A 23,078-nucleotide genomic window follows, 5' to 3' on the forward strand; every position below is an offset into this window, starting at 1 on the left:
TCTCATTAGGTTTGCAAGTAGGCATTATTCTGACTCATATATCTGTAACTGTCCCAGCTGCTGCACGTCACCCCGAATCCGGCCACGGGGACAAGGCTATGGACGTTCCTTTACCACCGGGCAGGTGAGGTGATTTGTTCTTTAGCTCTTGCCTTACAGGAGGGGGACTGGGTAGAGATGCTACAGGACTCTGGCTCCCATCAACTCCAGCTGGCCCTGGCTAGTGTTCAGGGATGGTGGGAACTGGATGTGAAAATCTGGAAGGCACCAGACTGAGCAAGGCTGCACTTCACCATACTGGATTTTTCAAACATCTGGATTTGAAAGCCACCTTAAGGGTGCTTGTCCAAATGTGGGTGACTCATGCAATGAATTGCTCTGTCCAATAACAACAACTCTAAAGCAGCGTTCTCCAACCTGATGCTCTCCAGATGTTGTTGACGCTCCAGACGATGCTCAAATCCAAATCTAATCAGCCCCAGCCAGCATGTCCAATGATGAGACATGGTGCAAGCTGGAGTACAGCATCACCTGGAGAGCCACAGGTTCCCTACCCTGGGGTACAAGAATTGGAGAGTGGAGGGGAAAACTACATCTGTGTAAATTGGGCCATGTGTCTTCAAATGTGGGGCACCTTCCTTAGTGGGGTTCAAGTGGACTGTCAATATTTCAATGCCACCATAATCAGTCAGTTTGAAATATCAAGTGTCCACCTGAATCCCCAAGTGAGGATTTTCCCCCCTTCCAGAAGTGTGGGTGCAGAGGAGGATGGGATTTTGTGGGAAAATAATGAGTTATATAAAAAAATGAATTTGCTCGCATATCTTTGTCTTGTAGAGAACTCGGAATATTGCAAATGTCATTCCTCCAGGAGATGCTCTAATCAGATTTTTTTTATAAAAAAAGAGGGGAAAGAATATTCTTCCTTTGTGTAGCTTGGAATTAGTGCTCACTCACACTCACAGAGTTGTATCTAAAGTGGTGCTAAGTAAGTCATTCCTTCAGTGCAAGGATTTAAGCTAACACAATGGAATGTTTCTTCCCTCCTCCTCCCTCATTTGTTCCCTAAATCTGTTCAGGGGGTTTTGCCAACCCTCTGGAGCAAATTTGTGGAATGTATGGCACACATGGGGGAGGGAAGTTAAGCTGTGCAAGCTTAAGTCCTTGCACTGACGGAACACATTAATTAGATACCACCCATATATCCCCCCATGTATTCTCCAGCCAGGCAAGCAAAAGCCATTAATCAGAGTTCAAGGTGCATTCCAGCCATTCAAAAGCACTTGGGATATGAAGCAGGGACAGTGAGGGTTGTTGCCTCGTGAGCTTTCTGAGGGCCAGACAGAGAGGCTTGGAGGGATTCCCCGCACTCCTTCTCTGCCTGACTTAAGTCTCAGCTCAAAACAGTCACATTCAGTTTCATACCAGCAGCACCAGTTGGGTTGGGTTGGGGCTAGGACTTCTTTGCTGCTCCTCTGTGTTCTGGTGCATAGCACATGCAGACACACACACACCTTCTCCACAATCTGTGGGTTATCCCTGCCTCCCCACACCTAGCCCATGCTCATGCCTCTGAGCCTTACTCTGCCAAATCACAATGCTTGCTCAAGTCTCCCATACAGATGCACCAGCCATTTCGGCAAGCAGACACTGAAACAGAACCACAACAGACTCCAGAGCCAAGATTTATTAGTGCATTTGATGGTCCAAATGTGAAAATGTGGAGAACTGAATTTAAGACTGGGGGAAAGAGAAATTGGACAGATTTGCACATCCCTAATCCTGGCACCATAGGTCTTAGCTCCATTCACGGCCTTCCATGACCCTCCATCTTCTTCCCCTTTCCTCAGATTAATGATGAGTTGAACCACCAGTTTGAGGCCGTGTGTGAGTCTGTCTTCGGAGAGGTGGAGTCACAGGCTGTCGAGGCCTTAGACCTGCCTGGTTGCTTCCGCATGCGCAGCCATAGCTACCTGAGAGCCATCCAAGCTGGCTGCTCCCAGGACGATGACTGCCTCTCTCTCTTTACCATGGCAACCACCACCCACCAGCCTGGCCAGCCCCTCACCAGCAGCATTCTCAAGCCAAGCACCTGTAAGTACCAACACAGGACTTCGGAAGCTGATTTGAACCAGGTCAGACTCCTGGCCCACCCAGCTCAGTACAGTCTGCCTTGGCTGTTAGCAGCTCTCAAGGGTTTCAGAGGCAGATTCTTTCCCAGCTCTACCTGAAGATACTGGGATTTAACGGGCATCTGCACCCCCTCGCCAAAAACAGGAAGTTGGTTCATCATCTTCACACAGGTTATTCAATGTGGTGCCCTCCCCTCCAGATGTGGCTGAATTCCAACTCCTGTGTGAGCTGAGGTTGAAGCAAGTTGGAGTCTGATAACATCTGGAGGGCACTTCAGTGGCTCCCCCTGTTCTACACTGACAGGCAGAGGCTCTCTCAAAGCTTTCAGACAAGACTTTTCCCAGCCCAACCTGAAGATAGCTAAGGTTGAATCTGAGCTCCTGCCCCAAACTTGTTCTGGTCCGATGTGACCCACTCTCAGAGATACTGTGCAATGTTTGTATATTTTATCTGTTTAAAAATGCCTGTCCCAATTTCCTTGCTAAATTAATTCAAAATGGCTCACAAATTGGTATAGGAAAGGAAGGTGGGGAAACCCCATAGCTAGCAAATACCTCTGCGAGTCTTCTCACTCCCAGGCCAATGCTGTTACATGACAACAAAATGTGTGTGTGAAACATTTCCAAAACAAGGCAAACAGTGGAGGGATGAGGGCGCTTGAAGGACATGGAGGCTGCCTTATATTGAGTCAGACCATCGGTCCATCTAGTTCAGTACTGTCTGTGGTGATTGGCTGGAGCGCTCCAGGTTTTTGGAGGTGATCCTTTCCTAGCCCTCCCTGGAGATGCCAGGGATTGAACCTGGGACCTTCTGCATGCAAATCAGTTTGGCACTGAGCTACGGCCCTTCCTCATCCCCATTGCCTCACCACATATAACATCATGAGCCCTGTCCAATAGGTGCCTGTATGAGTAGAGAGCTCCCTTCTTATTGACACATTTTGCTTTCCTTCCCTATCTCTGTCTCTCCACCCCACCCCTCCGTTTAGCCTTTAGTTACAGGAAAGCTCCCCCTCCCCTCCCTTCAGGAATGAAAGCCAAGCCCCTCATTTCGGTGACGACGCAAAGCAGCTCTGAGTCCGCCCATGACAGCTTCCTGCCCAGGGAAGTCAAAAGGAGTCCATCGTGGTCCAAAGAGGCCGCCAAGCGCTGCAACTCCACAGAGAGCCTAGAAAGCACCAAGATCACTGCCATGTCCCTGGACTTGCCTTCAATACAACCCAGGACTGCCCCCAACCCCCCCACCCTCATCATTAGGACGATTCCGGGGAGGGAGGAGCTGAGAAGTTTGGCTCGTCAGAGGAAATGGCGCCCATCTATCGGAGTTCAGGTAGGTTCAGGATGGGCCCAGGATTGCAGAGAGGTTCGGACTATGTAGATTATAAATATTATATCACATAATACACAAAAGTATAATTTTTACATGAACATAGATTATATCCTAAAGCTCAAATATATTTCTGGAGCTGCATACTGTATGAACCAGATACTCTGTTGATGTTAATACTGTCCATACATATTGAACACACCTAAATTACAGTGATATATATACCTTGTGATTTAAAAGACAGCTCATTTATACCTTGACTTTTGTTTTTTTAGTACACTTCAGTGGCTGTTCATTCTATGAAGAGTAGGTTGTATGTAAGGCTGGCACGAGACACTGGTTTATTGGTTTCTTATATTTTACCTTTTTCTGCCAGTGGACTCTATGGTGAAGGTAGGGATGGAGGAAGAATTTGGTTCTGTTCAGATTTTAATACCAACCTACTTAATTTTAACCTTCCGAAACATATCATGAACCAAAACATGGCTATCCTTCAAAATGCACACTTTTTCAGATTTTGTGGTGCAGGGTTTCCAACCAAATAATGCGTACAAATAATAACATGCCTAGGACCGCCATACACATTGCCCAGGCTTGCACCCCAGAGAGGAAGCACACTCCATTGTCTCTCGAGACGGAAGGGTGGCAACCAGAAGAGAAAATAACATATAAAATGCATTATACATGGAGAAATTGCTTGCAAAATGTGTCTGTCAGGGAAGAAGTGCATAGAAAGCTGTGTACATGGTGAGAAATCTGCCCTAAAATGTTGGTGAATTTTGATGAAGACTTTGAAGAACGAATTGCAAATTGGTGCAGTATTGAGGATAACTGAACTTAGGACTGGAAAAATGAGAATCTGAGAGGAATCAAAACTGGCAGATCCATCCATCCCTAAGAGAAGGACAAGATAGTGCCCCTCACACCCACATACATTCCACATACAGAAGCCAGCTGGACTGGTAGACAGACCTTATTTCAACATTGGTGACAGAACCGCATTCTCAGCTCCTTTGCCCAGCCATTGGGTGGTTAGTTTTATTGTTCTATGCTGCTTTATGTTGTGTGTGTTCTTTGGTTTCATGGCAGTTTATGTTTGGCTTTTATCATATGCTATGATGGTTGATCCTGTTGCATACTACCCTGGGATGTGTTTGGATGCAGCCTGGATTAGACATTTTAAAAATGCATAACCAATAAAGAAATACCTTGCGAGCAAAGCAAGAGAATGTAAGATCACAGGACAATGTTCCTCAGTTGCTTTGCTACTCCATTCATTTTTAAAATTTATCGGTTGTGTTGATCATTCGAGCCACGTTTGTTTTGTTTTCCGTTTGTGCACGGGGTCTTCGGTTTTCGTTCTTCCCATCTGTTATTTCCCTTCGCAGTGAATCAGTTGTGAATTTGTAGGCACTTTGGGTGCTGTCCAATGTACTCGTTCCATTAAGTATTTACAGTTGCACAATGGAACTTTCCCCCCTGTCCTCCCCCCTTAAGTGCCCCAAGCCCTCCCTAAATCTGTGCTGGAGGGTTGGGGGAACCAACTCACAAACAGATTAAGGGGTGGCATGTGGAGAGAGGAGAGTTCTGTTGGGCACACATAAATCATTGCGCTAATGGAGCAAGTTACTTAGTGCTACATTGGACAGCCCTATTGTTTGCCTCAAAGGGTTCAGACCTCTGCTGCGTGTTTGTAGTTTTGAGCGCAGGTCAGGCTCATTATGCATCTGGGCTGGAGTTGGGAAGGGGTTAGGAATGAGGCTGCCATCCCTGTGGTGGTTGGTAGGAGAGATACAGAGGTGAGCAAAGGTATATGACATCAAAGCCCTTGCCCCCTCTGTTTCACTGGTTGCATTTCAAAGTCTGTGGGTGCTAGTCAGTCAGCCCCCTGCTTGATGGTGGTGTTGCTAAATGCCAGGTCTAACCAGAATAAAACCTTGATCATCCATGATTCGTTCACCTTATTTTTGAGATTGTAAGTTGTTTTCAACTGCTTTTAATCTTGTATTTGAATGTTGTAACCCATCCTTGGAGCTTGGGGTGAGGGGTGTGTAAAATAGTACCAGTAGAATAATAGAATTGTAGAGTCAGAAGGGACCGTGAATGTCAACTAGTCCAACCCTCTGCAATTCAGGACTTTTTTGCTCAACATGGGGCTCAAACCCATGACCCTGAGATTAAGAGTCTCATGCTCTACTGACTGAGCTATACAGTAGCAGCAGCAGCAGCAGCAGCAGTAGTAGTAGTAGTAGTAGTAATGATGATGATGATGATGATGCTTTATATGCTGAAGGTACTTGGGAGGAAAAATTGGGTGAAGTCTCAGAAATTTGAATATAAGCAGGGAGGGAGAATCTTTTTTACCCCATGGTCAACCTTTAGAGGGCCACATGGCAGTGCTGGGTGGGGCCAGAAGCAAAAGTGAGTGGAGAAATGCATGTAAATATTACCTTTCTACAGCAGGTTAGTTTCTACACACACTTCACATCCTTCTTTATCCTCCATCTAGGCAAGCAAGAAGCATCACCAGGGTTCTAGCCAGACAAGACTCAAGGAGGATGCCAAGCAGGGCCAGTCCCAGAGGCAGAGTCCCAGAGGCAAGACAGAGAAGCCTGGAAGGCTGTCTGGACCAGAGATTCCTTGTCCCTTTGATAATCTAAAGAAGTCAAGGGAACCTCAGGTAGCCGGAAAGGAGGTAGAATCTGGAACAGCCTTTCCTTCTGTCTTAGACTAGATTAGGAAGCTTACTCTGAGCTTACTTAGAGAAACTCTGAGGCTGCATGGCTGTTTTTTCCCAAGGCTCAGAGATGTCACTGAGTTTGTCCACTAGTCTCTAGAACTTTAAAGACACTATTGGATTTATTCCAGCAATTGGCATCCAGGGCTTTGCCTAAAAATAGATTTAACTAAAAACTGCTCTTTTCTTCATGCCCCCTGAAAATCGCCATCTGACCTATACTAGCTATGAAGGGGGCAAACAAAGCAAATGAGGGCTACATAGAATCAAATGAATATATGGTTATCAGAACTCATCCATTCCTCTGGCATTTGTTTCTTGACTGGTTCCAATTCGGAATGAAATTAATAAACCGATTTCATTTCCATTTTCACAAAATGCCCATGCACCCTGATCTGTTACAAATTGAGGGTCTAATGATACTCCTCCATAGGGGAAGCCAGAGCTCAAAGGAGCAATGTTTACAGTTCTGACATTCATATTCACTGGTTCAATCCTCCTGAGCATAGAGAGAGTTGGGTAGACTGTCCTTTTCAAAAGGTGGCATTGTTTATCTTTCGAACAAGGGAGTGTGAAATGAGGACTTTCATCTTAGCTTACACTGGTTACAGAAAAGGCCCATAGGGTGAAATTCAAGCCATTTCTGACCAGATGTGGAAAATCCCAATGGTTTGTGACGTTTCATGGTTTCAGTAAGCAAAGATTCCAATTTTTGGCGATGACTTCAAACTTCTAATGAAAAAGAGCTCCAAGGCAGGCACCTGGTTCATGTTCTCCCCTTTTGCTAGTTTTAATTTTTATTAGTCTCCTAAATTTGCATTTCCTTTGCTTGCCATTTGTTCCTACTTCGTTAGCAGGCCTGTCCCTTGTCAGTAAGAATCAGCACAGGTGTTGTGGAGGGAGGTTAAATTAAGTTCAGACAAGTGTATCCGAGAGGTTCAGCCGAGGGGGCAAGCTGGCGGAAAGGAAGTGTCTGATCCGACTTCATGGTGCGCAGTTGCTTGTTTGACAAGGTCAAAATGTTGGGAGTGGGGGCTTTGGCTCTTAACGAAGCACGAGAAGCTGATGCAAAATGATTCAGTTAAGCCGCAGCTACCATTTTCCAAAGGTACTCTTACAAGGCATCACATCCCGTAGAGGAAACCAGTACTTTAGAAATGCAAACTTTAGAAATTAAAATGCCACATTCATAACTTCTGCTCCAGTAGGGGTTCATTCGACTGCATGGAAGGCAAATAGAGGCCATCAAGAATTTCCCCCATTATCTTTACCAGCCAGTTGGAGGCAGATTCATTAGGGCAAATGGCGCACTACCCCGCTGACCTCAGGCTGCCCTCAGCCAGTCAAGGGGTTATGGGGGGCCCTGGCTGTCAGCTTCCTCCTCCTCCATCTTGGTGTTGCCCTTGTGGAACTCAATAGAGGATGAAACTAGACTGAGTTGGCCCCATTTATCAATGGCTCTGCCTCCACCTACCATTGGCTTCCCTGCCTTCCACAAGGCACCACTGTTACCAGCTCTGCTCCTGTGACTTTAACCACTTGGCATGGGGAAATATAGCAGATAAAGCTTTTTCCTTTCGTAAAGCCAGGATTGCCAGCTTTTCTAGTCATGTGCCTTAGATTCAATGGATCTACTCTGAATAGGGTTAATATTGGGTAAAGCCCAGCACTTTACCCACTGTTGCTGTGGAGTTTTCCACTTGAGCCAAAGGAGCAAAATAATTCCCTGCCAGCTGCTCCCTCCTGGAGTGTGGGGGTGACCTTTCTCCTCTCTTCCACCCACCTTGCAGGAGCGTCTTGGCGATCATCAGGCCTGTGCCTTTGAATGAGGCTCGGCATCCCCGGGGGAAAGAGGGATGAAAGGGGAGGACAGGGCTCCTGAGTACTTGATCTCTGCTCTCCACTCACATGGTTTATCTGTATTTCCGTTTGCATCTGGTGATGGGAATTCAAAATGCCTCCCGCCTGTTTTGCAAGTGCTCTTTCCTCGCAGCTTCCTCTCCCTCCCACACAGCTATGAATCGTTCTCTGATGCTTCCCTTCTGTACTTCAATACACTTAACTATTCATCTTTCCCTTTCTCCCTCTCCTTACTTTGTTCTCAATTCATTTTGATCATTTTGAATCTTTCTCGCACTTGTCTCCATCTCCTTCATTATTTTTCTTTCCTCTGCTTATCAATCCCCCCTTCCCTGTTATCTCTTGCTTCTGCCACTTATCAATTCACCATAAGTGATACTACTTCTGGATTTCCCTTTTCCTCTCTGTTTATCTTTCCTCCTCTTTGCTTCTCCCTCATCCTCATTTCTTTCTCTTTTCCAAAGGTGGAAACCATATCCGATTCAGACACAGAAAGCAGGAGCCGCAGAGAGTTCCACTCCATCGGGGTGCAAGTAGAAGAAGATAAAAGGTACAGCTGGCAAAACATCCCTCTTGGTCCTTTGCATTCCCTCCAGGAGGAGCAGCTTTTGCAATCTGCGCACAGCTGTCCCCATCCGCCCTTGCCCCCAAATCAATATTCACGGCACAAGCCTGGACCAGAGAATCGAGCAAGAGAACCTTGTGGAGCTACGGATGCTGGCTGCTCAGGGCAGCTGGATTGCCCTCCCAGCTCATGAAACAAAGGGGTATCAAGACACAGAGGTGCCAGGCAGAAGCAAATGGCCACACAAGGCTGGCGGTGATGGAATAAGTGACCCGGGACATCCCCTGTCACCAAGCCATCCGCTTTTGTAAAACACTCAAATGCTACATGTTTCCAGCTAGAACCAAAGGGGAATATTAAGCAGGATGAAAGGCTTTATACTCAGGGCTCAACGTATGCTGCTGTTCTGGAGGGTAGAAAAAGCCACAGAGCATAGAAATAGGTTTGGATTTAAGCATACTAAGGCTGTGTATGAACTATACCTTTAAAGCACCATGATACCACTTGGAACAGTGATGGCTTCCCTGGGAAGTGTAGTTTCTTAAGAGTGCTGAGAGTTGTTATGAGATGACTGGTCCCCTCACAGAGCAACAATTCTCAAAGTCCCCTGATAAGAGGGATGGACTATGAAACCACTCTGATGACTATAGTGCTAGGAGTGCAACTAGGGCCTCATCTCAGCACTTTTAGCAACCTACAGCTCCCATAATTCTTTGGGGGGTTTAAAGGGGAATCATAGTGCTTAAACTGGATGGTGTAAATGAGGCCAAAGTCTACATGCACACTATACCTTTAAAGCACATTTATAGCGCATTTCCCCCCTCAAAGAATTCAGGGTACAGTGGTACCTTGGTTTACAACCATAATCCGTTCCGGAGGTCCGGTTGTAAAACAAAACAGGTTGTCACCCAAGGAGTGCTTTCGCCAATGGGGCCTCTCACACCCCCCCCAAAAAAAATTGGTTGCAATCCCCCCCCAAAATGGGTTGTTATCCAAAAAAAGGGACACGCACTTCCTGGTTTGACGTGGTTGTAATCCAAAATGGTTGTAATCCAAAGTGGTTGCAAACCAAGGTACCACTGTACGGCAGTTTCTTAAGAGTTTCTGGGAACTGCAACTCTGTGAGGGGTAAGCAATGGTGCCCAGAATTCTCTGAGGGGGAAATGTGCCTCAAATGCACCTTAAAGGTATACTGTGTCTGCATTCTAAGAATCTCAGCCTTCACTTGGAAGGAGGGGGAAGCAATCTTACAGCTCTTGTAGGAGAAGTTTGGCTATAATATTGAAACCCAGTCAGGGTAGCAGAATTATATTTCCAGGGGAAGGAGGTGGAGCTTCAGCAACCCACATATTTACACACACAGAGAGAGAGAGAGACTTGCAGCAGATGAGTAAAATGTGCAGAAAATGAAATAATTATGCAGATGTGCTTAAAATATTTGGGTCACAGAACTCAGCTTTCCTAGACTCAGAATGTGGGCTGCTTGGATTTAAATTCTAAGAACACGGTAGCTGTATGTAGATACAGGATCAGGCCAGCAGCTTATCTAGCCCAGGTGAGGACAACCTGTGGTCCTCCAGATGTTGATGGGCTACAGCTCTTATCATGCCTAATCTCTGGCTCTGCTATGTGACAGTGGGGAGAGTTGGAGCCCCAAAACTTCTGGAAGGCCACAGATGTCCCCACCCCTGATTTAGCCCAATACTCTCGACAGCAACCCCTCTTTGGGGGTTTTCTCGCTAAGATCTTTCTCAGACAACTTAGCTGAGCCCATGGAAGCATGTGGTTGATCACAGAGAAGCACAGTTTCTCAACAGAAATGCTTCCTGGGCTCAAAACACCTGAAGAGGGCCATCCATGGACTTGGAAGCCTTGGTAGCTAACTTCTTATAATAGAAACATAAGATGCTGACTCACACTGAGTCCATTTAAGTCAATATTGTCCACACTGACTAGCAGTGGTTCTCCAGAGCTTCAGGCAAAGAGTCTTTTCCAGCCCTACCTGGAGATGCTAAGGATTGAACCTGGGACCTTCTGCATGCAAAGTTCTACCTTGCTCTACCAATGAGCTATAGACCTACACAATAATGGGGCTTGTGGGGTGAGGGGCTCACTACAAATTATTGGGGAAGCCTCCATCATTCTCCACCATTGGCTGCGCTAGCTGGGACTGATGGGATTTGGAATCCAACCACATCAGGGGGATACAGGTTCTCTACGCCTGATATAGACAACACTGAACTAGAAGCCATCAGGGGAAGAAGGACTATAGCTCAGTTATAGATCACATGCTTTGCATGCAGAAGATCCCTGGTTCAGGGCTGGGAAATTCTCCTGCCTGAAACCCTGGAGAGCCACTGCCACTTTGCGTTTGAAATGTTGGACCAGATGGGCCAACAACCTGTCTCCAGCTTAATTGTCTGGGAAAGGGCCGCAGTAGTAATAGAGCAGGCTTCCTCAACCTCGGCCCTCCAGATGTTTTGCGACTACAATTCCCATCATCCCTGACCACTGGTCCTGCTAGCTAGGGATCCTGGGAGTTGTAGGCCAAAAACATCTGGAGGGCCGAGGTTGAGGAAGCCTGTAATGGAGCATCAGCCAAGTTCAATCCCTGGTGACTCCAGGTAGGGCTCTGGGAATATCCCCCTGAGGGGAAGTAGCTCAGTGGTAGAGCATCTGCTTTGCATGAAGAAGGTCCTATGTTCCATCTTCAGGTAGGGTTGGGAGGCAACCTTGCCTGAAACCATGCAGAGCTGCTGCCAGTCAGTGTAGACAGTGCTGAACTAGATGGACCAATGGTCTGACTTAGTAAAGGAAAGCCTTTTGAGGTGTATGCATGCACTCCTCAAACATGCACTCTGGACTCTCTGAGATGTCCAGCATCTTGCCACCCCCATTTATTTCCCTTCAGTTCACTGCGCGGACACTTGAATCATAGAGCATGTGAGGTGATCACCATGTAGCTGTCCCATATCTTCATTCAGTCAGGGACTGGCTGGCACGTCCTCTGCTCTGTGTGCTCCCTCCCTCCCTCCCTCTAGTCCTTCAGCATCCATCCTGCGCTGGTTGTCATAGAAACAGGCCAGTGAACAGGAAGGAGGGAGCGATGGAACCACGCAGGCATGATGCTGCTCAGTGGCGGCTTGTCAGTTTCTGAGTTCTCTCCCTCATCCCCAGCGCTTCCTTTCTGTAAGGAGAGGAGTCAGGGTTCAAGCATCTCTCAAGCCCCCATCTCACACATGGGAAAGCCCTGCCCAGTGGCGTAGCGTGGGTTGTCAGCACCCGGGGCAAGGCAAGTAATTTGCGCCCCCTAACCCGTGGATTTGCGCCCCCTAACCCGTGGATTTGCGCCCCCTAACCCGTGGATTTGCCCTAACCCCAGATGTTGCGCCCGGTGCGGCCGGCCCCCCCTGCACCCCCCACGCTACGCCACTGGCCCTGCCTCTGAATCCTTTGGGTATTCCGTGGTGCAGAAGGAACATGCAAACTTACACATAGCCAGTGAGGCTCTTCTGCTTCTCTTTGAAATGTATTCCAGGGCTGAGCCCTAGCGCAAATTAAGCCTCGCTGGTTAAGAACATAAAAATATAAGAAGAGCCTGCTGGATCAGAGCAATGGCCCATCTTCTCCAGCATCCTGTTCTCACAGTGGCCAACCAGATGCCTGTGGGAAACCTGCAAACAGGACCCGCAAGCAGGATCCTGCCCTTTCTTCAATCACGACCTAAGAATAAAAGCATGGAAATATATGAGTACCACCATAAAAGAACATTTAAGATTACAACAAATGAATTCCACACACACAACACAGAGCAGCCAAACAAGCAAATCATTCTGTTAATGTCCACAGCCAGCCACTAAATGCCTGGTGAAATAAGTACATTTTCAAATTAAGCTGAAACAATAGCAATGTCAGGGACAGTCTAATCTCAGCAGTGCAGTAGTTCCATAAATGGGGAGCCACTGTCAAGTAGGCCCCACCCCATGCCGCTTCCCTGAATATCTTAAAGCAAAGGGGAGGCACTCCTTTATGTACTTGGGTCCAAAGCCATATAGGGCCTTACACACCAGCACTCATCTTTAACTGGGCCTGGTAGCTAATAGGCAGCCAGTGCAAAGTTAGAAAGATGAGAATGATATGGTCCCTTCCCACTGTCCTGTATAACCACCTGGCAGCAGCTGCAGCCTCCAGACCTTCTTCATAGATACTGAGCAATACGGACCAGCAAGTTGACTTGGTATAGTAGTAGAAATAATACTAATAATAATTTATTATTTATACCCCATCCATCTGGCTGGGCTTCCCCAGCCACTCTGGGTGGCTTCCAACAAATATTAAAATACAGTAATCCATCAAACATTAAAAACTTCCCTAAACAGGGCTGCCTGTTTGTATAGCACAACTTCCAGGGTTCATACCTGTAAGAACATAGGATAGCACTTTATACAGTTGGTCCATCTAGCTGAGTATTGTTGACACTGGCCAGGAGCTGTCCATTGATACTGAAACTCTCCAGGGTTTCAGGCGGGCAGCCTTTCCCAGTCCTACCTTGAGATGTCACTGGGGATTGAACCCAGGACCTAGTGTTTGCAAATCCAAGCTGGTTGGTTTTTGCAGCCCTTGCAAGGGACCAAACCCTCTCTCCTCCCTATCACAGGCGCGCTCGGTTCAAGCGGTCCAACAGTGTGACAGCCGGCGTGCAGGCTGACCTGGAGCTGGAGGGTTTGGCGGGGCTGACGGTGGCGACAGAGGACAAGGCCCTTCAGTTTGGGCGCTCCTTCCAGCGGCATTCCTCGGAGCCGGAGTCCACGCGGCAATACTCGGTGTACAAGACAGTGCACACGCAAGGGCAGTGGGCCTACCGGGAAGACTACCAGATGCAGTACGACACCGTGGAAGTGCCGCGCCAGGATTCCTGGATGGACAGGGGGTCGCGCAGCCTGCCCGATTCTGGCCGAGCATCACCCTGCCACCGGGATGGCGAGTGGTTCATTAAGCTGTTGCAGGCGGAGGTGGAGAAGATGGAAGGCTGGTGCCAGCAGATGGAACTGGAGGCTGAAGATTATGATCTGCCGGAAGAGAGTGAGTCTCCGCCGGGTGCTGTGGGTTGGGGGATCCCATCTGGGGCTGCCAGCTTCCTTTTACAAGCTGGCACAGTCTGGCAGATATAGTTGGGTTGGGAACCAAGCTATACAATTGTGGGTCCACGTGAAGAATCTGTTGCTGGACTGCAGCAGTCTTTGGACTGTGAATTGTTCCTCTGTGTTCTTTAAAAGCGAGAGAGAGAGAGAGAGAGAGAGAGAGAGCGCTACCATGTCAGGGAGAAATGCTAGCTTGCTTTATTTGATGGGGGAGTGTTGTGGAAATGTCTATTGGAATTCGGGACAGGGGATAAATTTGGTCCGGTTGACATTTTAATGCAGACCTCTCTAATTTGCGCTTCCCTGAAACAATAGACAGAATGAAACAACTATCTTTCAAAATTCACACTTCGCTAAATTTTGGGAAGGCAGCGTATTAAAAAAAAAATCAAATCACATTGGGGGGAAGTATGCGTAAAAATGCATTCATGAAAATAACAAATATGAGGAAACGTGTATATTAAGCAAATTTGCATACAGAATTAGGTATATTAGAATAAATGTATACTAAAGTGCTGATTAATGTTTGTGAGAACTTTTTTAAACTGTTACAAATTGATGTGAAAATGTAGCAAGCTGAAGCTTGAAACTGGAAAAATGAGAAACTGAGGGGGAAACAAAATAGACAGGTTTGTCCATCCCTCATTGGAATGTAAGATTTATATGATTGTAATTTTGTTGTCATAATGATAAAGGAAGAGCCCCACTGGATGACACCAAAGATCTGTGTAGTCTAGCATCCTGCATCCTACATTAGCCAATCAGGTGACTTGGGGGAGCCCACATTCAGGGCATAAAGTTAGCCCCTATCAGCGCCAAATTTGGGAAATTTCCTCCCAATGCAAATACCAACTTCAGAGCAGGGGTCTTCCTCCAGAACACAGCAGAGGAGAATAGAGGCTCCCTGCCTGACTGATGCCATCCAGATAATTGTCATCAATTGATGTCATTTTTATTTTTTGTATTGAAAAAACAACTGCATGTTAAATTCAAAGACATGGTTAATGTCACACTCTGGTAACCAATGGAAATTCCCCAGCATTGGGAGTTCTCTGGAGCAATGTGGTACTGACCCTCTCATTTTCTTTGTGTACCTCCCTAGTCCTTGAGAAGATCCGTAGTGCGGTGGGCAGTGCCCAGCTCCTGATGTCACAGAAAGTCCAGCAGTTTTACCGACTCTGCCAGCAGAACATGGTCAGGGAATCTCCTTGTGTGTGCCTAGATTTTGTTGTTGTTGTTGTTAGGTCCTCCAACTTTTGTCACTTTTAAAATTAAGTACTTTTTGATGTCACCTGTGGGTGGTTCGGCCGTCTTTCTTGGGGGAGAATGACATTTTTACAAGGGATGAAAGGCTACTGCTGAAAACAGCAAATCACCATGCCAAGCTCGAGGATGTAGTGTCACTGTATGCCAGGGACTGCCAATGAGATGCCCATGGGCAGAATGGTGCCCTTACAGTCTTGGCTTGGTGCCTAGAAATCCTCTGAGCTCTGCCCCTCATTCACCTCATTGAGGTGGTGAGCATCATTACCTATTTTTCTTCCTTGAAAAGTATATAGAGCTGAGGGAGGAAGTTGGAAGAGGGACTTATCTTTCCCACTTCCTCTTCCAGCTCCATGTATTTTTCAGGGCTCAGGGTAATTCTACTGCAAGTGGCTGGGGAGGGGGCACCAACAGCACTTCCTCAAAAAATCAGAAGTTACATGAAAAGCAGCTCAGTACTTGTGTGCTACAAGTGATACCGTATTTTTCGCTCTATAAGACGCACATTTCCCCCTCCAAAAGTTAAGGGGAAATGTGTGTGCGTCTTATGGAGTGAATGCAGGCTCCTTGGCTTCAGCTATAGCAACGCGAAGCCTCCAAAGCGCAGTGGGAGCGCTCCCATCGCACTCCGGGGGCTTCGGGTTGCCTTCACTGAAGCCTGGAGAGGCTTCAAAGATAGCTGCCTGAAGCCTCCAGAGGCTTCGGGTTCCTTTCGTTGAAGGGTAGGTCCCCTTCAGCTAAGGCGCAGCGCCCCTTCAGCTAAGCAGGAGGAGAAATGGAAGGGGCTCCATTTCTCCTGCAGCTTCGCTGAAGGGGTGCAGTGCACAGAGGGGGAGATTTCTTTTTTCTTGTTCTCCCCCTCTAAAACAAGGTGTGTCCTATAGAGTGAAAAATATAGTGAATCAACAGGCTTGTTAAAAGCACTCTTGTAGGCACAAAGGTCTGCTATGTCTCTGAATGAAACACTGCCCTTGCTTTGTCTCCTTTTCATCAGAAAGTGGATGATTCTACCATATCTGTGTGTTGGGCAGGATTGGGTCCCTTTCCAAATGGAAGAGACATGACAGGATTACTCATTCTCAGAGAATGCTGCCTTGTTGCATCTCTGCATTAGTTCTTGCTCTGGCTTGTCTCCTGCCAATAAGGTGAACAGAGTGCAAGCCATTTTTATCTACTCAAAATGCAAACCTTTCATGCTGCAAAAGTGAAGTGTACCTCAGAACCCTGGGGGAAACAGGTGTGACTTTGTATCTCAATTCCACATTGAAAGTTCACACAACTGCCTGCCCCATTCCTTCCTTCTTGTTTGTCCTCATCCAGATATATCTCCGCCTCCTAACAGGAGGGAGCCTTTGACACCAGCTCAGTCTCTTTCCTTTCCTTCCTTCTCCTTCCTGGCAGGATCCCAATGCTTTCCCCATGCCCACTTTCCAGGACCTGGCCGGATTCTGGGACCTCCTGCAGCTCTCCATTGAGGATGTCAGCATGAAGTTTGCTGAACTTCACCAGCTCAAAGCCAATGGGTGGAAACCCATCGAGCCCAAGGTGAGAGGGAAAGGGGGCAAGACAACCAGGGACCCAGATGGTTCCCAATGCATGTTGTAACAGGGTTCTTTGCCCCTGGAAGTTCTGTATAAATGAGTAAGTAACCTTGCACCCAGGCCAATGGAATTCTACATCAAGTAGGTGCATGTGGGCTGATAGCAAGTTGACTAGAATTCAGAAGGCTCAGAGGGAGGACCGGATTGCTTCCCCACAATAAAATGTTGCCCAGGGTTAGGACTAGGGATGGGGGAGAAATCGAATACTGTTGGCATTTAAAGGCACACCTCTCTAATTTACACTTTCTGAAACAATATGCAAACTGAAACACAGCCACCCTCTGAAATTCACACTTCTCTGGGTATTGCAATGCAGTTCTCCAGCTAAGTAATGTGTACAAAAGTGCATATACTAGGATAAAGTTTGCAAATATGTATGCACATATTAGTGATAAGGGGGGGATGCTTTTTATTACCCAATGCACTCCCTGTGTTGCCCCTTTAACCCAGAAGAGATGGGGCAGAGCATCCCTCCCAATGTCACTCTCCTCTTTGTGCGTCCTGTGCAGAGTGAAGGGGTTGGAGTGGGGGCAGGGCTTGTTTCCAACCCCATCTTGGCCTACCAGCCTCTACAGCCCTCCTTGGAGATGTTTGCCAGGGATGTGCTCATCCTCTCACCCGAGCTCACTGCTGTTCTGCACCCCTCCCTGTGCCTTATCTCAGGTGGCCTGTGAGATTTCGAACGAGGGATTCAGATAAAGCCATCACAGCTGTTTTCCTCTCTCCCTGCGGCTCTAGAGCTGCATTGCTGGTCGAAGCAAAATAATTGGGCATTTTTAATGAACCTTTGTTCTTTACTTTCTTTTTTAAAATTAAAACTGCAGAACAACAAAGCTCTTTATTCCCTCTGAATTGAAAGGCAGGAAGCAGCTTCAGCCTGGGCTGAAAAGCTATTTCCGGTTTGTTTATTTAAACGTCGTTCTTAACACTTTTGTTCCCTTCCTGCAGATACTTGCATTCACACACACTCCAGACTGGAGCTCTTTTGGGGGCTGTCATTTTCTGCAGCGTGTCATTGATGCAATAATATTTCATGAGTGGCAGGTTTATGCTGGGTCATCCACACATCGTTCTCCTTTATTGGTTTTCCTGCGATGCATTCCCAGGGTTACCGGATCACTGCTACCTTGGAGGGTCTTTGATACCCTCACAAACACAAACTATCATGAATGTGTACTATAAAGGACACCTGGAGAGAACTTGGGGGGGAAATTCGCAAGGTGAACTTAAAGCTGGAAAAATAAAGAACACAGAGAAACCTAGAGAAACTGAAACTATCAGACTCTGGGAATTATACTGAAGCGAGTGTAGGGATGTGTATATATAGATGCTAGAGGACATATTTATTAGATATTATCCTTCCTTCCTCATGTTTGTGAGTTTAGCAGACTGCATCCCTTTGCAGCTTAAAAGGAAGCTACTTTTAGCCTTTTAGTTTAAGTAATCCAGGATGCTTTGAGGCAGACTGGATTCTCCTGGTACTTCCGCCTTTTCAACTCCTTAAAACAATAATCACACCAACAGTCTTGTAAAAGGTTAAAAAAAAAAAAAGCATTTACTCACTCAGAATACTTGATGAAGAGTAACAGATACAGCTGCTTTTGTTCAGGCAGGCTTAAAATGGTAATTCAGTTACAAAGTCTAGATTAAGGTGGAGTCTGAGTGGTGGAGTCAGGCATAGGCAAACTCGGCCCTCCAGATGTTTGGGACTACAACTCCCATCACCCCTAGCTAACAGGACCAGTGGTCAGGGATGATGGGAATTGTAGTCCCAAAACATCTGGAGGGCCAAGTTTGCCTATGCCTGTTCTACATTGCTGGAATGAGGTAAAAGAGCAAAATGCCCAGCCAGGTGATGATATTCTATGTCAGGACCCAGTGGAAGCGGCTCTCAGAGTTCTTTCTAGCAAACTTACTGGAAAACTCTGTGAGCTTCAGCTCCCATCATGAGCCTATCTAGCAATCATGCATTGTTGGCATGACTGCATTGTAAATATCCCACGGCGAGGGAGGGAAGGACCTTCCACCATTGCTGCCGTCGCCACCCCAGTGCTGTGCCTGTCTTGGGTCCTTCCCTTCCCACTAATGCCTTCCATCCTTCTCCCTCTCTCCCTCCCTCTCTGTCCTTTTGCAGGAGGAAAAGAAGGTGCCTCCGCCAATACCAAAGAAGCCGCCACGCTCCCGGCTGCACCCAGTGAAGGACCGGTCCCTGGACTCTGTGGACCGGCAGAGGCAGGAGGCCCGCAAGAGGCTCCTGGCGGCCAAGAGGGCTGCCTCCTTCCGCCAGAGCTCAGCCACCGAAAGTGCAGACAGCATTGAGATCTACATCCCCGAGGCCCAGACCAGACTGTGAGGGCAGGGGCCGCTTTTCTAACCATCCTGTACGTGCAGAAGACACAGCACCACTGTGATCTGTGTCCCATCATTTCCCCAGGGAGGGCAACTCTAGGCCTCATCGCAATCCCTGAATTTTTTAACAAGAACTTCTGCAATCCATGGACCTGAAGCCAGACAGATGTGAAAACTGGCGTCCTTCGCTCGTCGCTCTTATAGCAAGATGTGGCGGTTGCCAGCCTTCACCGGTTGCTCTCCTCTGGTCCATCCAGACCGGAACCTTTCCCCCTTCTATTCCTCTGATTCTCTTCTTATATAACCTTTGCCCCCTGCTCCCATTGGTGGGCATTTCCACCACCACAACCCCTTAACCCGCCCCCTTTCCATGAGCTTTTTTCACTGTCCTGCAGGCTCGGGGCCCCCATCAACAACCCCGTCACTCCGCATCCACGGATTTGAGGCCCATCAATATTTATATTATAAATATTATATGTATATGTACTTCTATAAATATAACCGAAGGGCAGAAACTGCCCAAGACCACAGCTGTGTTTCTGATGGCGAGAGCCTTCTCGTCTCCTCAGGAGACCCCGTCCCGTCCCGTGTCAGCAGCCTGAGTCCCCACACCCTACACGCACAAAATATACTAAGATCTCCCCCACCACCAACACATACACACCAATACACAAGTTGGATGAAGCAAGGGAGATAGCTGGAGGGATGGGTGGCCACCACCATATCCATCAGCCCCAGAAACTTGGTTGAAGGTCTGCTGGTTGATAAACATTTGGTGGAACTGGTTCCATGAGGAGTGGTGCATCTATAACTTCCTGAGTCTTGGAAGCTGATGCTCCTGATGAGGGATTCTTAAAAAAATAGCATTGGCTGTACTCTTCTGTGGTGATATCACTCAAATGACCAATGACTCATTCTCTTGCATCAGCAGGAGCACAATTCCCAAGACTCGGGAAGTCATAATTCCACTCTGCACAGCATGTCAGGGAGTCGTCTTGTATAGAATTATGGGTTTTACAGCTCAAGGAGGATAATGAAAGCCAGATTCAGAGAAGAGCTGCACCTATGAGAAAGGATCTTCTAGGAGCCAAATTGTCCGATAGGGGGGATTATAAAGGAACTAGATTCTAGGTTTGGCTAAAAGCAGTGCTTTTAAAGCTTCCTTCCTTCAGGGAACACTCCATGTTTATTTGCCTGCTTTGGAACCTTTGCTCATTCCAAAGGATTCTGGGAAATGATCTAAGCTGCGCATTTAGTTCACGTTGGGTACTGGCTAGATCTGTTTGGCCTCCCTCTTACCCACTGTAAACTAAGACTAGGCCCTAGAACAGGCCCAGTTTTCTTCCGCAATTCCACTTTGCAAGGAAAGAAGGATGGTGGTGGGTAAGATCTTTCAGGAAAGCTTATCCACCTTTCCTGGTCTTCTCATCAACAGATCCACACAGACACGCACCCAAGTTCCCTGGGACACAGTTTTGAAAGCCATTGGCTAAGAGAAAGGAAGAGTAACAGGACTAATTTACATATATATATATATATAATTAAAAGGGCATCAACATGAAAATAGATGGCGTGATTCTTCACCCTTACCACTGAGAGCAAAGAGTAAGAAGAAGAAACAGCGAAAATAAGCTACTAAGTGCGGTTATGGGGTGCTAAGAGCGGTTGATGGCATTTTCTAGAAGAGGAACAGAAAACATCACTTTGGGATTTGGAAGGTTGAGGATATATCATACCATGACAATGATTCTTATGATGTGAGAGCAGCATCGTTGACAACCCCTCATGACTTCTCCTACACTACTCTGGTAATGCAGCAACCCAGTGGGGGAGCAGGATGATGTGGGAAGGACTACATCAGAGACCAGGTCTGGAGGAGTGGCTTTGAGGTGCTCCCATTTTCTTCAACCCTGTGAAGTAGATTGGGCTTAGATGCAATGAGCTGCTTTAAGGTGAACTTCATGCTTGACCAAGGATTCAAAACCAGGAGGTCAGCGATCCCACCATTCTGTCACGTGTGTACATGTGTTTTCTAACATAAGAATTGGCACATGTTAAAGGGTTGTACTCAGGGTGTGTGGCTGTGTGTGTGGCTGTATTTTCTAACATAATAATTGGTGCATATTAAGGGGTTGTACCTGATCAGGGGTGGGGAGCCTGTGGTCTGCCAGATGTTGCTGGACTTCAGCTACCATCAGCTCTAGCCAGCATGGCCCAGTGCATAGGAGCCAACTCCTAGGGGCCGTGGGGGCTTCGGCCACTGGAATAAAATATCTGAGGGGGCTGGAGCCCCGCAAAAAATGATGGGCATTGCCATTCTAATGGTGTTCGTGCACTGTGTCATGCAATCAATTATGTGGGGCAGGGCTTACCTGGGCCCCTACAATATTTCATTCAAGTTGGCACCCCTGACCCAGTGGTCCGAGGTGATGTAGTCCACCAACATCTGGAAAGCCAGAGGTCGCCCATCCCTGTTTGAGATGATCACCTGAGGGTCTTCCAGCTGTTTTATCTTCCAGGACGAGACATGATGATATTTTCCAATACATGTCAAGACTGGAACTGCCATGCCACAGAAAACCTTCCAAAAGGAGGCCAGAGGAAATCAACGTAGGCTGGAACTTTTGAATCCAATTCCTCATGGCGAAATCAACAGTTGATTTCACAACGACAAAAAGGGCCTAGCAAAACACCAATGGCCATTACCAGCTTTGTCTCACCCTCCCAAATCAAATTCAAGGTTTGGGGCGGGAGGCATGGAGGAGGCCTCTCAAAGGCCATTGATTGATTGAGTAGGCAGGGTGCTTGGGTTGGAGGGAGGCCCTGGGTTGAGCCCTGCTGGATCAGACCAGAGACCTATCTAGGCCAGCACCCTATTCCCACAGTGGCCAACCAGATGCTTGTGGGAAGCCTGCAAGCCATACCTGAGCTCCACTTGCAATTCCCATCAGCTGGTATTCAAAGGCATACTGTCTCCAGCAGTGGAGGTAGAACATAGTCACAGTGGCTAGTAGCCATTGATAGCCTTATCCTCCGTGGGTTTGTCTAAAACACTTTCAAGGCCATCCAAGTTGGTGGCCATCACTACCTCTTGTGGGAGAGAATTTCATAGTTTAACTGTGCTTCATGAAGAAGGACTTCCAATATTCAGCTTCATTGGATGTCCATGAGTTCTAATATCATGTCTCCCCATCCACGTTCTCCTTGCAGTACCTTAGGAGGAAATCCTAAGTCCTGCTTGAGGCAGAAGTCCAGACCAGCATGAAATAGCTTAGCCGTTTCTGACCTTCCAGCACTAACTACACAAGCATCATGGCCCTGCATTTCCTCAGAATACCAGTAGCTGGGGGAACAACAGCAGGAGAAGGTGATTGCCCTCATGTCATGTTTGCATGCTTCCAAGAAGCATCTTCTTGGCCACAGTGGCAGCCAGGATGCTGGACTAGGTGCCCACCCTTTGATCTGAACCAGCAGTGGAGCTCTTCATCTTCTCAGTTCCTGCCCACTCAGTTGCCATCTTGTTCACATTGCATTGGCCGAGAAGCATAGGCTTAAGTTGAATATGAGAGGGTATCTTTCCATTGGGTTAATCTTTCCACTGGGTCAATGAAAAAAACGTGACCGCAAAATAAACAGCCCACCAACAGAATGGCTGGATCCATGAGCTGGGGAGGAGCACAGAGTGTTGAGGTGGCCACAGAGCTGAGCCTTTTTCCCATCTTCCGAGAAATAAGTTTCTAGACCTTATGGTTGCAATGCTAAGCTTGAAAGTGGAGACAGTGGCTGGTGAAGTTTCAGAAGATGTGTGCATGGGAGAGAGTGTGTAAAATATTCAGGAGTCAGGGGCATAGTGGTCATGTTGCAACTTGCCTTGCTCCCATCACTGCAACCTGCAACTTGAACGAGGCAAAAATGGTGTTACATGGTGGTGAGCAGAGCAAGCTTTCTTCTACTCCATCAGACCATTAGTCCATTTAACTCAGTATCATCTACACTGACTAGCAGCAGTTTTTTATGGTTTCAGGCCAGGGGCATTCCCAGACCTACCTGGAGATAGTGAGGATTGAACCACAGACCTTCTGCATGCAAAGCAGATGCCCTCT

At 47.3% G+C, this 23,078-nt stretch overlaps 1 protein-coding gene across 3 annotated transcripts in view; it reads left to right on the forward strand.

Moving 5' to 3' along the window:
- DLGAP3 (DLG associated protein 3) overlaps positions 1–20,958 on the forward strand; it is a 183,628-nt gene extending 162,670 nt beyond the window's left edge. For 2 of the 3 annotated variants that reach the window (XM_081871849.1, XM_081871850.1), the window contains 8 exons: positions 10–124; positions 1,851–2,094; positions 3,122–3,462; positions 8,521–8,606; positions 13,279–13,703; positions 14,865–14,956; positions 16,427–16,570; positions 18,761–20,958. In XM_081871849.1, the coding sequence (XP_081727975.1) occupies positions 10–124; positions 1,851–2,094; positions 3,122–3,462; positions 8,521–8,606; positions 13,279–13,703; positions 14,865–14,956; positions 16,427–16,570; positions 18,761–18,979 (1,666 nt within the window). In that variant the 3' untranslated portion in view covers positions 18,980–20,958. The remainder of the gene's footprint in view (positions 1–9; positions 125–1,850; positions 2,095–3,121; positions 3,463–8,520; positions 8,607–13,278; positions 13,704–14,864; positions 14,957–16,426; positions 16,571–18,760) is intronic. The other variant, XM_081871851.1, reaches the window with a different exon arrangement.
- The last annotated feature ends 2,120 nt before the right edge of the window (positions 20,959–23,078 follow it).

The sequence above is a fragment of the Podarcis erhardii genome, assembly GCF_964252035.2.
Source record: "Podarcis erhardii genome assembly, chromosome: 7".
In the NCBI taxonomy this organism is placed as follows: domain Eukaryota; kingdom Metazoa; phylum Chordata; class Lepidosauria; order Squamata; family Lacertidae; genus Podarcis; species Podarcis erhardii.